The following is a 13,953-nucleotide window of genomic DNA, read 5'->3' as shown; positions in this document are numbered from 1 at the left end:
CACTTAGGGTAGGTCAATTCTGGCTCACTTATGCACCTTGCAAGCAATCCAAGTGCCATTGGCAAAACAGCACAACCTAAAAACAGCATCTTCATTGGCGTCTGTACAGCTGCGTACACCAATAAAATGAATAATCAGCAAATGTTATGTGTAATTGGAGAAGGTGGATTTTGGAAATGGATCAGTGGTGAATAGCCCATGGAATTCTGCATCTGATAAGAATCTACAACTGTCTGGAGGAGAAAGGCCAGTGGTAAAGTTGCAAACGTCGCTACTCCAGAGTAGGAAAGAGAATAGTCCACCAGCTTGTTCCTGATCCTGATCACTAGCCTCACTTGGAGGGTCCGCTTCTGTTGCTGTTGGTTGAGAGTGGGATTGGGTCTGCTGTAATGTTGTCAGCAGTTGGATATTGTTCCTAGGGCCTTGGATTTACATACATGGCATGATGAGGTTGCCCAGCCCAAGCTTGGCATTGGGTTAGGAGTGGAGGAGTTGGGGGGGGTGAAGGGGAGAAAATAAATGGGGCATTGGTGTGATGGTCAGACTAAGTAAGTGTGTCTGCGTGGACATTTAATATGGGCTGTGATCATGCTAATTGTGGCATTATAGCCCAGGGTCAACCAGAATATCTGTGCCGCCCCCACATCTGAAGGAGGAACAACAGTCAAGTAAAATAGCAATGGGAACCCCAAAATCGATTTTGAGGAGAATTGCCAGCCGCGTGTGCCCAGCCAAGCTTCAGCTAATTGGGATATAATTTCTTTCAGCCCCTCTGGACGCTTGCGAACAAACTCTCCTGTATCTATGGAAACAAATTCTGCTCCTGTGGATGAGCTCCAGAGTAGTGGCGACGGACACAGCAAAACAGTAGAAACAAGTGAGTGTTGTGCGGCTACCTTCAATATTGCATGGTTCAAGATGGCAGACTAACCTGGAATTCTAGTAAACCAAATCGGATCTTTTCCTCATCTTCAGAACACAGTTCCAATCGCGGCAGCTGCTCTTCCGATTGTGTGCAGGATTCCAGTGGATTGCACACATTCCTGTCTGGCTGTCTTCCATACGGGATGGCGGAGGGTGCAAGTTCTTCCTTTGGAACGTGTAGAAAGTTGCATTGGAACATGAAGCCCCTTCAAGCCTTCCTCCATTCATTTAGATTGTGGATGATCTGTAATCTTCGCTTATCTGTCTTGCTTCCATACATTTGATTCTCTTGCCTAACGGTCCAAATTTCGGGGCAGGTCATGGCATAGTGGTATTGCCACTGGGCTCATAATCCAAAGACCATGGGTAACCCTGGGGACCCGGGTTCGAATCCCACCACGGCAGATGGTGAAATTTGAATTCAATAAAAAGAAATCTGGAGTTAAGAGTCTAATGATGACCATGAAACCATTGTCGATTTGTTGTTAGAACTTATCTGGTTCACTAATGTCTTTTAGGGAAGGAAATCTGCCATCCTTACCCAGTCTGTCCGACGTGTGACTCCAGAGCCACAGCAATGTGGTTGACTCTTAAATGTCCTCTGGTGGCCTAGCAAGCCACTCAGTTCGAGGACAATTAGGGATGGGCAATAAATGCTGGAACTACCAGCGACGCCCACATCCCATGAATAAAAAATCATTTCGGAAATTTTTGATTGATCCCTCAGCCTGGCCAGATAGTTGTGAAGCCGAGAGTTCCTCTCGCTTTTGTGTGCAGAAGCGCTTCTGAACCTTGTCCTGGAAAGCTTAGCTCTCGTTTTAAAGTTATCCCCAGCCCTTGTAATGGCATTTCCTACCAAAGGAAACAGTTTCCCTCCATCGACTCCCATCAACTCCTAGAATCATTTCGTACATCTCAAATAAATTAACTCCAGAATGTTACCACCGTTCGCGCCGGCGGGACTTTCCCATCCCGCTGCAGTGAATGGAGATTTGGCTGGGCGCCAAACTCTCCGACCTTGCTGCAGCGGGAGCGTGGCGCCAACGGCTGGTAAGATCGCGCCCTCCTTTTTTCCAGCACTTAATGGAATGGTTTTTTTTATTCTTTGGGATGTGGATATCACCAGTAAGGCCTGCGTTTGTTGTCCATCCCTAATTGTCCTTGAGATGGAGGTGGCTTACGCAACCTGCCCTAATTTAACCCCCTCAGCCCAGTTTGTGGAGTTTTCTTTTGTCTTATGCAAACACGTTTGTGCGACCAAGTCTGTTGCCAAACGTTCACTCCTCTGAGCTATTAATTGTCCTTGGCTGCAAGCCTGTGGGTCCCTGTGCCTCAAGTCAGGAATGAGATTTAATGTCCACTTTAATGAGTGCTGTAAGCTGTCAGCAGCGCAGCAGAATGTCAGTGCGGCAAAAATGCAATTCATTTTAAACTTTGATAGCACCTTGATTTTTTTTTTTAAACCTAAAGGCAAAAGCTATAAAAATGTGCCACTGATTGTTTTGCATAAGATACCACTGCAAAAGGTCTCATCGTTGGGGTGGCACGGTGGTTAACACTGCTGCCTCACAACGTCAGGGACCCGGATTCAATCCCAACCTTGGGTGACTGTGTGGAGTTTGCACGTTCTCCCCGTGTCTGCGTGGGTTTCCTCTGGGTAGATTGGCCTTGCTAAATTGCTCCTCAGTGTCCAAAGATGTGCAGGTTAGGTGGATTGGCCATGCTAAATTGCTTATTAGTGTTCAAAAATGTGCAGGTTCGATGGATAAGCCATACTAAATTGCCCCTTAGTGTCCAAAGATGTGCACAATCGGTGGATTGGCCATGCTAAATTCCTCATTGTGTACCCGAACAGGCGCCAGAGTGTGGCGACTAGGGGATTTTCACAATAACTTCATTTCAGTGCTAATGTAAGCCTGCTTGTGGCACTAATAAATAAACTTTACCATGGACTTGGCTAACACAGTGCCGCCCCGTTCAGGAGAAATCTTCTTGGACCTGTATCCAAATCTTGCGCACAGCGCTGGGATATAAATATATGTATATAAATAAATGGCACAGCTCGGGATAATAAAGCACCCAAATCCTACAGTGATATTTGGGCACCAGCTACGCAGCTATTTGCAGTAATATGTTACTGCAAGACAGCAAGTTGTGCAATTTTCTAGGCACTCGAGGTGGTAAAATTAAGACACAAAAGTAATGTAACAATTGTGATTTGGGCTCATCACACGCCTGGCTTCTTCCACAGTAGTTTAATTAGTTCACTGTGGAAATCCATTCAAAACACTGAACTGATTTACCTTGCAACTCTCAGCACTGGCCAAGCCCGCCTCCCCACAGCCATTTCAGTTGATGAGAGCTGTGCTTGTGGGCGAAGCAGGCTGAGGCGGCGGCGGCTTTGCAAACCGTTTAGCACTCGAGGTGATTTTTTCTTCTGCTGTTTTTGGAATTAAAGAGGAAATGAATTTCTAAAGGATGGGACCAGTTTGCAGACCGTTAGCCGCTGGGTATTGGTTCAAACTGAGAGCAAAAGCCTGCCACCTGGTCAATTTCTTTTGCTCTTTGTGCCTTGAATGGGTTTTATTTTGCCCTGAATTTCACACTTTTGCAGAATCTTCAGGCTTTTGAAAGCCAAGCTACTGTCAGTTCCTTCCTTCCCTCACCACAGCCTCTCAAACCTTTGGCATTTATTTGTCGGGGAGCGGGAGCAAGGGGTCTGGAGAGTGGAGCCACACTCGGATCAGTCACGGTCAGACCTCCTCCTATTGCTTACATCATAGAGTCCCTACAGGGCAGAAAGGGGCCATTCGGCCCATTAAGCCTGCACCTACAACAATCCCACCCAGTCGCTATCCCCGTAACTCCATGGTATCTACCCTGTTAATCTCTCTGCCGTGGATCTCTCTGACACTAAGGGGCAATTTAGCATGGCCGATCCACCTAACCCGCACATGTTTGGAGTATGGGAGGAAACCCACGCAGACACGGGGAGAACGTGCAAACTCCACACGGACAGTGACCTGAAGCCGGAATTGAACCAGGGACCCTGGCGCTGTTAGACAGCAGTGCTAACCGCTGGGCTGCTATGTCACTCATGTTCTTGTTCTTCTTATTATGGAGCTAGGTGGTACAATGGTTAGCGCGGCTGCCTCAGCGTCAGGCGCCCAGGTTTGATTCCCGGCTTGGGTCACTGTCTGTGAGGAGTCTGCATGTTCTCCCCCGTGTCTGCGTGGGTTTCCTCCGGATGCTCCGGCTTCCTCCCACAGTCGGAAAGACCTGCTGGTTAGGTGCATTGGCCATACTAAATTCTCCCTCAGTGTACCCGAACAGGCGCCGGAGTGTGGCGACTAAGGAATTTTCACAGTAACTTCATTGCAGTGTTAAAGTAAGCCGACTTGTGACACTAATAAATAAAGTTAAAAAATGGCCTAGCAAGCCACTCAGTTCAAGGGTGACTAGGGATGGGCAATAAATGCTGGCCCAGCCAGCGACACCCATGCCCCACGAATGAATTTTTAAAAATCCCTGTTCTTGATCAGTGTCTGCTAACTGTGTCTTTGTGCATGTGTGTCTTTGGACCCGGTGGAGATGAGACTGGGTTCAGCTGTGATGCACTCTGTGGTCAAATGGCACTGTCAATACATGCTGCTTATACTCTCAGATCAAGATGGCTGAATGGGAATGTTACTGGGGGAGCAGCCATTGCTTCCAGGACATGAGCCTGGCTTGTCATTACTTTTTGAGATGAAGGGAAAAGATAATTGCCTGAAATGTGTCCCGCATTAGTAAACAAAAAACCCATTTCTCCAATGGCTGTGCAGAGGCTTCGGTCACACCCAACAGTGAAGAGAGTGAAAAGCTGTCAGAAGCCAACTCGAAGACGGGTACGCCACCCCAGGTGGAAAATGTGACGGTTCTCAATGGTTCCGTGCCAGAAGCCCTCTGTCCTTCTGAGGTGAAAAGTCCAGAAGCTAAAACGCGCGCAAGGTACGTATTTTAAACATTGTGTCTCGAGTGGTTGCGTCGCAAGAAATCGGGCTTGATTGTTCTCCACAGGTGGTCTTTGCTCGCGGTTAAGCAAAGCTGGAAAGTAGAATGGTGAACTGGAACCATTCGAGGCATGATGGGGTTGCGTCTCTGAGCTGTTGCAGAAGTTATGTTGAAACTCTTTGGGACGTAGGCCAAGAGTGGAGTTATAAATGGAAGCTGTAATTTGGGGAGGCCAAGAGGAGTTTGGCTGTGCAATATGCTGAATTTCACGGTGATGGAGTGTAAGTTCAGCTACCCAAAGTCACAGGGACACTGTGGGGATCTCAGAGCCTGTGCTAGGAGGGGAAGGATACAAAGAAAGGTACAGCACACGAACAGGCCCTTCGGCCCTCCAGGTCTGTGCCGATCATGATGCCTGCCTGAACTAAAACCGTATGCACTTACAGAGTCCGTTTCCTTCCATTCCTATCCTATTCGTGTATTCATCTATATGCCCCTTAAATGGTGCTATTGTACCCCGCTCCCACCACCTCCCCGGGCAGCGCGTTCCAGACATTCACCACCGTCTGTGTAAAAAAAAAAACTTGCCTCGCACATCTTTAAACTTTTCCCAACACACTGTAAACCTATGTCCCCTAATACTTGACTTTTCTGCCCTAGGAAAGAGCATCTGACTATCCACTCTGTCCATGCCACTCATAATCTTGTAAACCTCTATCAGGTCACCCCTCAACCTCCTTCGTTCTAGTGAGAACAAACCAAGTTTCTCCAACCTCTCCTCACAGCTAATACTCTCCAGACCAGGCAACATACTGGTAAACCTTTTCTGTACCCTCTCCAAAGCATCCACATCCTTCTGATAGTGTGGTGACCAGAATTGTACACAATATTCTGAATGAGGCCTAACTAAGATTCTGTACAGCATGTCCCAGATCTTAGTAAAGTCATTCTTTTGATTTGATATTTGATTTATTATTGTCACATGTATTAGCATACAGTGAAAATTATTGTTTCTTGCGCGCTATACAAACAAAGCATACCGTTCATAGAGAAGGAAACGAGAGGGTTCAGAATATAGTGTTACAGTCATAGCTAGGGTGTAGAGAAAGATCAACTTAATGCAAGGTAGGTCCATTCAAAAGTCTGATGGCAGCGGGGAAGAAGCTGTTCTTGAGTCGGTGACCCCAGACTTTTGTATCTTTTTCCCGACGGAAGAAGGTGGAAGAGAGAATGTCCGGGGTGTGTGGGATCCTTGATTATGCTGGCTGCTAACTTTTGTTCTTCCGATAGCTCTAGAAGCATTTGACTTAATCTGGATAGGCACATGAACAGGCAGGATATAGAGGGCCGTTTGTCTAGATGGGACAACGTGATCGGTGGGCCGAAGGGCCTGTTCCTGTGCTGTAGTGGTCATTGTGGAGTCCATTCTTTTTTAATTCAGACCTCCGGCAAACCAACAAGTGAAAAAGGCTTCATAATAAAAACCGGGAATGTTCTTAAATTTGTTTCACATCTGCGGGAGATTCACACTGCGTGTTTTGGTCCTATTTTGTCCTCGGGTAGCTGGCACAGAGACATGAATTATCCATTGTGGCCGCGGCCACATTGTTGGGAGTTGGCCGGATGACTGTGTGATCCGTGAGCCTCACTGTAGCAGAAAGGTTCAGAGACCGGTGGTGCGGCCCCCCTAGCCGGGAGTGGGACCGGGTGGCAGGGATCCGAGTAATTAAAACAAGGAAATTGCCGCGAGAACGCTCGCCCTCATTCAAAAGCCACTCAAAAGTTGGTTCAAACCAGCCTCTGACCACGCAGTCGGAATTCACTAAGCTGCTTCAGTGAATGTAGAAGGATTAGCAAATGCTGATAATCTGAAGCAGAAATAAAACAGGTGCAGCAGTTCTGACAGCATTTGAAAGGGAAATACTCTAGCTGAGGAAAGGTCTTTAACCCCACTGGGGAAAATAACATAAAGCAAGACTTGGATTTATATACACTTGGGTCGGAGGTGAGGAGACATTTCTTCACCCAAAGAGTGGTGAGCCTGTGGAATTCGCTACCACAGGAAGTAGTTGATGCCAAAACATTGAATGTATTCAAGAGGTGGCTGGATATGGCACTTGGGGCGAATGGGAGCAAAGGTTATGGGGACAAAGCAGGATTAGGCTATTGAGTTGGATGATCAGTCATGATCGTAATGAATGGTGGAGCAGGCTCGAAGGGCCAAATGGCCTCCTCCTGCTCCTATCTTCTACGTTTCTATATTGCACATTTCACTGCCCACCGTACATCTCAAAGCGCTTCACACCCAATGAAATACTTTGTTGAAGTGTAGCCACTGTTGTAACATTAAGAAACGCGGCAGCTAATCTGCACACAGCAAACTCTCTCAAACTGCAATGTGACTGTGGCCAGATGTCTGCTTTTGGGGTGCTGATTGAGGAATGGATATTGGTCAGGACACAGCAGATGACACCCCTCCTCTTCGAAATAGCACCATGGGATCTTTTACATCTATCCAAACAGGCGAGATGGGTGGCTGTGGAACATTAGCTTTTGGAACAGTAGCTTTCCTTGCACTTTATGTCCTGAATGGCCTGCTGTGCTATCCTAATATATTTTTTAAAATATTGATATGATTAACTTTTAATGAGTTTTATTCAGCAAATAGTTTCTACAAAGGCTCAGAGAGGGGCACATACTCTCGCTAATGAAGCTCCACTGTCTTAACTTTCTTGTACAGCGAGGAAGAACCCTTAACTACCTCCGAAGTTGGACCTACAACAGGAAATGTACAGGACGGTTCTGAGGCCTCGAAAGCCAGTCCGGTTCCCCAAACTTCAGAATCTGTGCGGCAAGAACAGAGGTATGGCCTTGCTGAGTAAGGGAAAAGTTGCGGGTAGGCTGTTTGATTCCACAATTCCAGATACAGTTAAGGTATATTTCGAAATGCATGGGTTAACCAAGGGCAGTTGCCACATGTGTTAAAGGCCAGTCACGTTAATCTAATGTACTCGCTTTTCTGAGGAAGTGATTGATTTGATAGATTAGGACGTCGCAGTAAGTGTATACATATAGATTTTCAGATGGTGTTTGATAAGATCTCTCTTGCTAGAAAATTCCAAACACATCGCTGAAAAGAATCTCTATCAGCACAGCTAGAAAATTGGTTGATGAGCAGAAAACAATGAACAGAAATGCTTCCTTTTTTTATTCATTTGTGGGACATGGGCGTCGCTGACTGGCCAGCATTCATTGCCCATCCCAAGTTACCCTTGTTCAACCACGTTGCTGTGGATCTGGAGTCGCATGTAGACCAGATCAGTTAATGACGGCAGATTTCCTTTCCTAAAGGACATTAGTGAACCAGATGGGTTTTTCTGGTTTAAAGTTTATTTATTATTATTATCACAAGTAGGCTGACATTAACACTGCAATGAAGTTACTGTGAAAATCCCCTAGTCGCCACACCCCGGCACACTGAGGGAGAATTTAGCATGGTCAATGCGCCTAGCCAGCGCGTCTTTCAGACTGTGGGAGAAAACCGGAGCACCCAGAGGAAACCCACGCAGACACGGGGAGAATGTGCAAGCTCCGCACAGACAGTGACCCAAGTCTGGAATCGAGCCCGGGTCCCTGGCACTGAGAGGCAGCAATGCTAACCACTGCGCCACCCAATCGACAATGGTATCATGGTCATCATTAGGTCCTCAATTCCAGATTTTTGAAAAAATTCAAATTTCACCATCTGCCTTGGCGGGATTCGAATCCAGAACATCAGCTGAGTTTCTGGATTAATAGTCTAGTGATAATACCATTCCTTAAGCATCTCAGACAACGATCATTCCTAAGAACATACACAGGAGGAGTAAGGTCACATGGCTCCTACATGTGGCCTGAAGAGTAAGGTCACATGGCTCCCCTTGCACAGGAGAAGGTTTGGGAATAAATGTTATCGGGGTCAGTGTGAGGAGTTTGTAAAAGTCCGTGCGTGACTTTGAATTTAATACCTTCCACTTGAAGCATGATTCATGAAGCTTTACGGCTTCACATTTCTGAGCTTCAACGTAACCATTTCTGGTGATGCGTCATTGAATCCGATTTTCCAACCCATTGCAAACATTCTCCAGTTGCTGCTGGAGGCCTCAGAGCAATGAACATTAACAGCAGAGGGATACAAAAGAATGGCCTAGTGGGCACATGAGCGGCGCAGGCTTGGAGGGCCGAAGGGCCTGTTCCTGTGCTGTATTGTTCTTTGTTCTTAGTGGCATTAACATTTCAAAGACTTTGGATCGTGCTTTCAAATGGCATTTGTAGTTTGATTCTATCATGCGTGCACCCAAATTTATTAAAGTTTAAATTTGCACAAGAACCTTAATAAAAACTTTGTTTGCCACCACTGATGTAGGTAGGGTGAAGCTGGCTATGGTTTCCTTCACAGTCAAATAGCCTGTGAATATTTAACTGGGCTGAAACATGGAAAGCTGAGAGATATGAGGGTGAAGCAGAATAGTGAAGTTGAAGCGCTGAGCAGCTGTGATCTTATTGAATAGTGGACCAGGCTTGTAGGAGCCATGTGACCTTACTCCTGTGTATGTTCTTAGGAATGATCGTTGTCTGAGACGCTTGAGGAATGGTCATTGTCTGGGATGCTTGAGGGTCCTGCTCCACTTTTACTACTCAGCACTTTGAGAAGGGGAGGAAATATAAATTACTTGCCAGAATTGGAGGGAGTGGATGTGTAATTTTTGTATATGTAAATACCTTGCACCGTCTAGACAAAGACTACAAAAAAATAGGGGAATCTGGGCTGCTGTGCTGCCAAGTTCCCATTGCCTCGTGTGTGCCATCCCTAACACCGCCTATTTCCACCTCCATAACATCGCCTGACTTCACCACTGTCTGAGCTTGTCTACTGCTAAAACTATCATTCATGCCATTGGTACCTCAAGGCACCAGTATCAATCCATGCTAACACCAGTTCCATAAGCTTTTACTTTGTGCACCAGCCTCTTATTTGGCATCTTGTCAAATACCTTTTGGAAATCTAAATACACTACATCTATAGGTTCCCCTCCATCTTTAAAGTTTATTTATTAGTGTCACAAGTAGGCTTACATTAACACTGTAATGAAGTTACTGTGAAAATCCCCTGGTCGCCACACTTCGGCACCTGTTCGGGTTACACTGACGGAGAATTTAGCACGGCCGATCCAACCTAACCTGCATGTCTTTCGGACTGTGGGAGGAAACCGGAGCAAACCCACGCAGACATGGGGAGAATGTGCCGACCCCGCACGGACAGTGACCCAAGCCGGGAATCGAACCCAGGTGCCTGGCGCTGAGGCAGCAGTGCTAACCCCTGTGCTGCCCGGTGGAGATGAGGAGGACTTCTTTTCACTCGGGGTGGTAAATCTTTGGAATTATCTATCCCAGGGAGCTGTGGTAACTCAGCCATTAAGTCTGTTCAAGACGACGGTTGATAGATTTCTAGATAGTGAAATCGTCAAGGGATAGATGGATAGTGCAGGAAAATGGTGTTAAGTTAGACGATCAGCCATGATCTAATTGAATGGCAGAGCAAATTAGAGGGGCTGAATGGCCCCTTATTTCCTATGTTTCTTTCCCCAAACAGTTTGGCCTGTGCTGCTGCTCTGTACAGTGTTATTCCAGCTACTTAATATGCTATCTCTGCCACTTTTCTTCCTGTAGAACCTCTACTATTCCCAGCGTGTTTATATAATGTTTGCCCCCATTTATGTTATGAACTTTGTCCCTTATCTTCGCTTAAGATATTTATTTAGGTTAAAATTTTGTTGTTTCAACTCTGGGAGCTTGATTCATCTTAGTGCAGAGAGAGGCAGGCCGTGAAGATTGCCCCCACTGTGAGATGTCATGTATCCTAAGCAAAGCTACTTTGCGCAGAATGAACATGTGCTGCTGATGATTCATCGATCGTCAAAGCACCACCAAGAGGCAGGAGTGGAGCTCGTGGCTTACTGTGACCGAATAAGCTAAATTCCCTTTTTATTACATGGGATTTGAGGCTCTTTACCGGGGTTTTAAGGATTGCGTTGCGCCCATTGATAATGCAAGCACTGGTTCATTGGCAGCTGGATAAGTGGCATTCTGCTTTCATAAACCTGGATTATGGGATTTTTTTTTTTTGGCCTTGATCTGGGAGGGAATCGCATTCCTGAGATTCCAGCTAAGTTTATCTCGAAGCCAATTCGAGACGTCAGGACGGCTGCCTAACTCCCTCTCGCCTGATGAAGGAGCAGCGCCCCGAAAGTTCGTGATTCCAAATAAACCTGTCAGACTTTAACCTGGTGCTGTGAGACTTCTCACTGTGTCCACCCCAGTCCAACGCCGGCATCTCCACATTGTAACTCCCTCTTGCCTGATGAAGGAGCAACGCTCCCAAAGCTATCGTTCCAAATAAAACTGTCGGACTTTAACCTGTGTCACCACAGTCCAATGCCTGCATCTCCATATTGTAATTCCCTCTCACCACTAAGAAAGTAGGTGGTATATCACCAGAACAGTCCTGCACCTGTTTCCTACCCTACCTGGCAGATCAGGAGAGTCGGTGCAGACTCGATGGGCCGAATGGCTTCCTTCTGCACTGTAGGGATCCTGTGATTATGATGCTGTAAGGCTCCCTCCCTCTGCATGGTTATTTCATCAGTGAGCAAGTGTCAGCGAGCGTGGGCTAGGTAGTGGGGCGGGATGGGATAGGAGGCTTGGCCGTGCTGAATTGCCCCTACTGTGTAGGTTGGGTGGATTAGCTATTTTGCATGTGTTCGGTTGCAGGGGGGGTTGATGCTCTTCGGAAGGTCTCTGCAGACCCGATGGGCCAAATGGCGGCCTCCTAAATTGAAGGGGTGCTATGATTACGAAAGACCAAGTTGGGTAATTAGATGGAAATGCAGATGGAGTATAACGTTAACAAATGCGAGGTTATTCACTTTGGAAGAAATAATAGCAAATTGGATTATTATCTAAATGGAAAGAAATTACAACATGCTGCTGTGCAGAGGGACCTGGAGGGTCCTTGTGCATGAGACACAAAAACCCAGTCTGCAGGTGCAACAGGTGATCAAGAAGGCAAATGGGATGTTGGCCTATATCGCAAGGGGGATAGAATATAAAAGCAGAGATGTCTTGCTGCATCTGTACAGGGCATTGGTGAGGCCGCAGCTGGAATACTGTGTGCAGTATTGGTCCCCTTATTTGCGGAAGGATATATTGGCCTTGGAGGGAGTGCAGAGAAGGTTCACCAGGTTGATACCAGAGATGAGGGGTGTTGATTATGAGGAGAGACTGAGCAGATTGGGTTTGTACTCGTTGGAATTTAGAAGGCTGAGGGGGGATCTTATAGAGACCTATAAGATAATGAAGGGGCTGGATAGGGTAGAGGTGGAGAGATGCTTTCCACTTAGAAAGGAAACTAGAACTAGAGGGCACAGCCTCAAAATAAAGGGGGGTCAGTTTAGGACAGAACTTCTTCTCTCAGAGGGTGGTGAATCTCTGGAATTCTCTGCCCACTGAAGTGGTGGAGGCTACCTCGTTGAATATGTTTAAATCACGGATAGATGGATTCCTGATCGGTAAGGGAATTAGGGGTTATTGGGATCAGGCGGGTAAGTGGAACTGATCCACTTCAGATCAGCCATGATCTTATTGAATGGCGGGGCAGGCTCGAAGGGCTAGGTGGCCTACTCCTGCTCCTATTTCTTATGTTCTTATGCTGATGTGATAAAACACATTTGACCTCCATTATAAGCCTTATAAAAGATTCCAGACCACATGACAACCAAACCTGATTTTAACTGGTGAGTTTTCTCTGCTTGGAATTACCTACCAGGTTGAACCTTGTAGACGTTAATTTTTCATGTTTCTGCTAACGTCTAGCTGGTCTTTCCTGTGCTAACTACGGGGGCTGTTTGCTGGCTGGTGGACTGAGAGACGCAATGACTGTTGATTCAGAATGAGACACAGTGCATTGCCACACCAACCCATGGTGTTGCTGGGGTATCTGCCTGGATTGATGCTGAGGACTTCCAGTCTGCGCTGCTTCAAAATGGGGAGGGGAGGGCTGTTAACGAAACTGAGGCCAAAACCTTCTTTGTAAGGGAAAGAATGGGGCGGCATGGTGCTACCTCACAGTGCCAGGGGACCTGGGTTCGATTCCCGGCTTGGGTTACTGTCTGTGTGGAGTCTGCACATTCTCCCCGTGTCTGCGTGGGTTTCCTCTGGGTGCTCCGGTTTCCTCCCACAGTCTGAAAGACATGCTGGTTAGATGCATTGGCCAGGCTAAATTCTCCCTCAGTGTATCCGAACAGGCGCGGAGTGTGGCGACTCGGGGAATTTCACAGTAACTTCATTGCAGTGTTAATGTAAGCCGACTTGTAACTAATGAACTTTGGATGATTGTCTTCCTATCCTGAGACTGTTCCCTATGTTCTAGATTCCCCAGTCAGGGAAAGCAACCTCGGTGTCCGCTTTGCCAAGTCCCTCCAGAAACATTGATGTTTCAAGCAAACCGCTCCTCATTCTTCTGAGGAACATAGTTCCAATTTTATAAAACTGTCGAGGGCAGGGGGGAGGATGATTAGAAACGTGAATCGTGTGACCACCTTTCGGGTGAGTGAACCCTCTTCCCCGGCCCGCTTTGTCTGCCCGACTCGCCATTCTGTCTCCACGAGGTTGTCCGCTCCTTCAGTGCTGCTCTTCACTTAGCTGCTCAGAGGTTTCTGCCTGCAGTCTCTGTCAGTTAACCTCACCCTTTTTCCTTGTGGTGTATCGCTGCCCTTCGCACTTCAACAAGGCTGAGTTGTGTGCGAGAGAGTTTGCTCATGAGCTATTCCGCCACTTGATTGATGTTGTGCAGTAAGCGTTCTGCCCATCTGCTCCCCAGCCCACCCTTTCAAAGCCCTGTTTCCCTCGTGGGACAAGAACCACTGCCAGTTTCTGGTTGCTGACTGTAAAGTGGAGGAGAAAGAGCGGCTTTTCCTCCATGAGCCGGAATAGATGCCT

General features: G+C 46.9%; 1 protein-coding gene across 4 annotated transcripts in view; it reads left to right on the top strand.

The window, feature by feature from the left end:
• Nucleotides 1-13,953, top strand: part of LOC144509092 (serine/threonine-protein phosphatase 6 regulatory subunit 3-like) — a 116,439-nt gene that overhangs the window by 92,653 nt on the left and 9,833 nt on the right. For 2 of the 4 annotated variants that reach the window (XM_078237430.1, XM_078237428.1), the window contains exons 20-22: nucleotides 768-877; nucleotides 4,749-4,914; nucleotides 7,658-7,780. In XM_078237430.1, the coding sequence (XP_078093556.1) occupies nucleotides 768-877; nucleotides 4,749-4,914; nucleotides 7,658-7,780 (399 nt within the window). Of the gene's footprint in view, nucleotides 1-767; nucleotides 878-975; nucleotides 1,413-4,748; nucleotides 4,915-7,657; nucleotides 7,781-13,953 lie in introns of those variants that run through there. The other 2 variants (XM_078237432.1, XM_078237431.1) reach the window with 2 other exon arrangements.

This window comes from Mustelus asterias, chromosome 21 (assembly GCF_964213995.1).
Source record: "Mustelus asterias chromosome 21, sMusAst1.hap1.1, whole genome shotgun sequence".
Lineage (NCBI taxonomy): Eukaryota > Metazoa > Chordata > Chondrichthyes > Carcharhiniformes > Triakidae > Mustelus > Mustelus asterias.
Note: the sequence above shows the minus strand (reverse complement) of the source record. Positions and strands in the feature narration are given on the sequence as shown.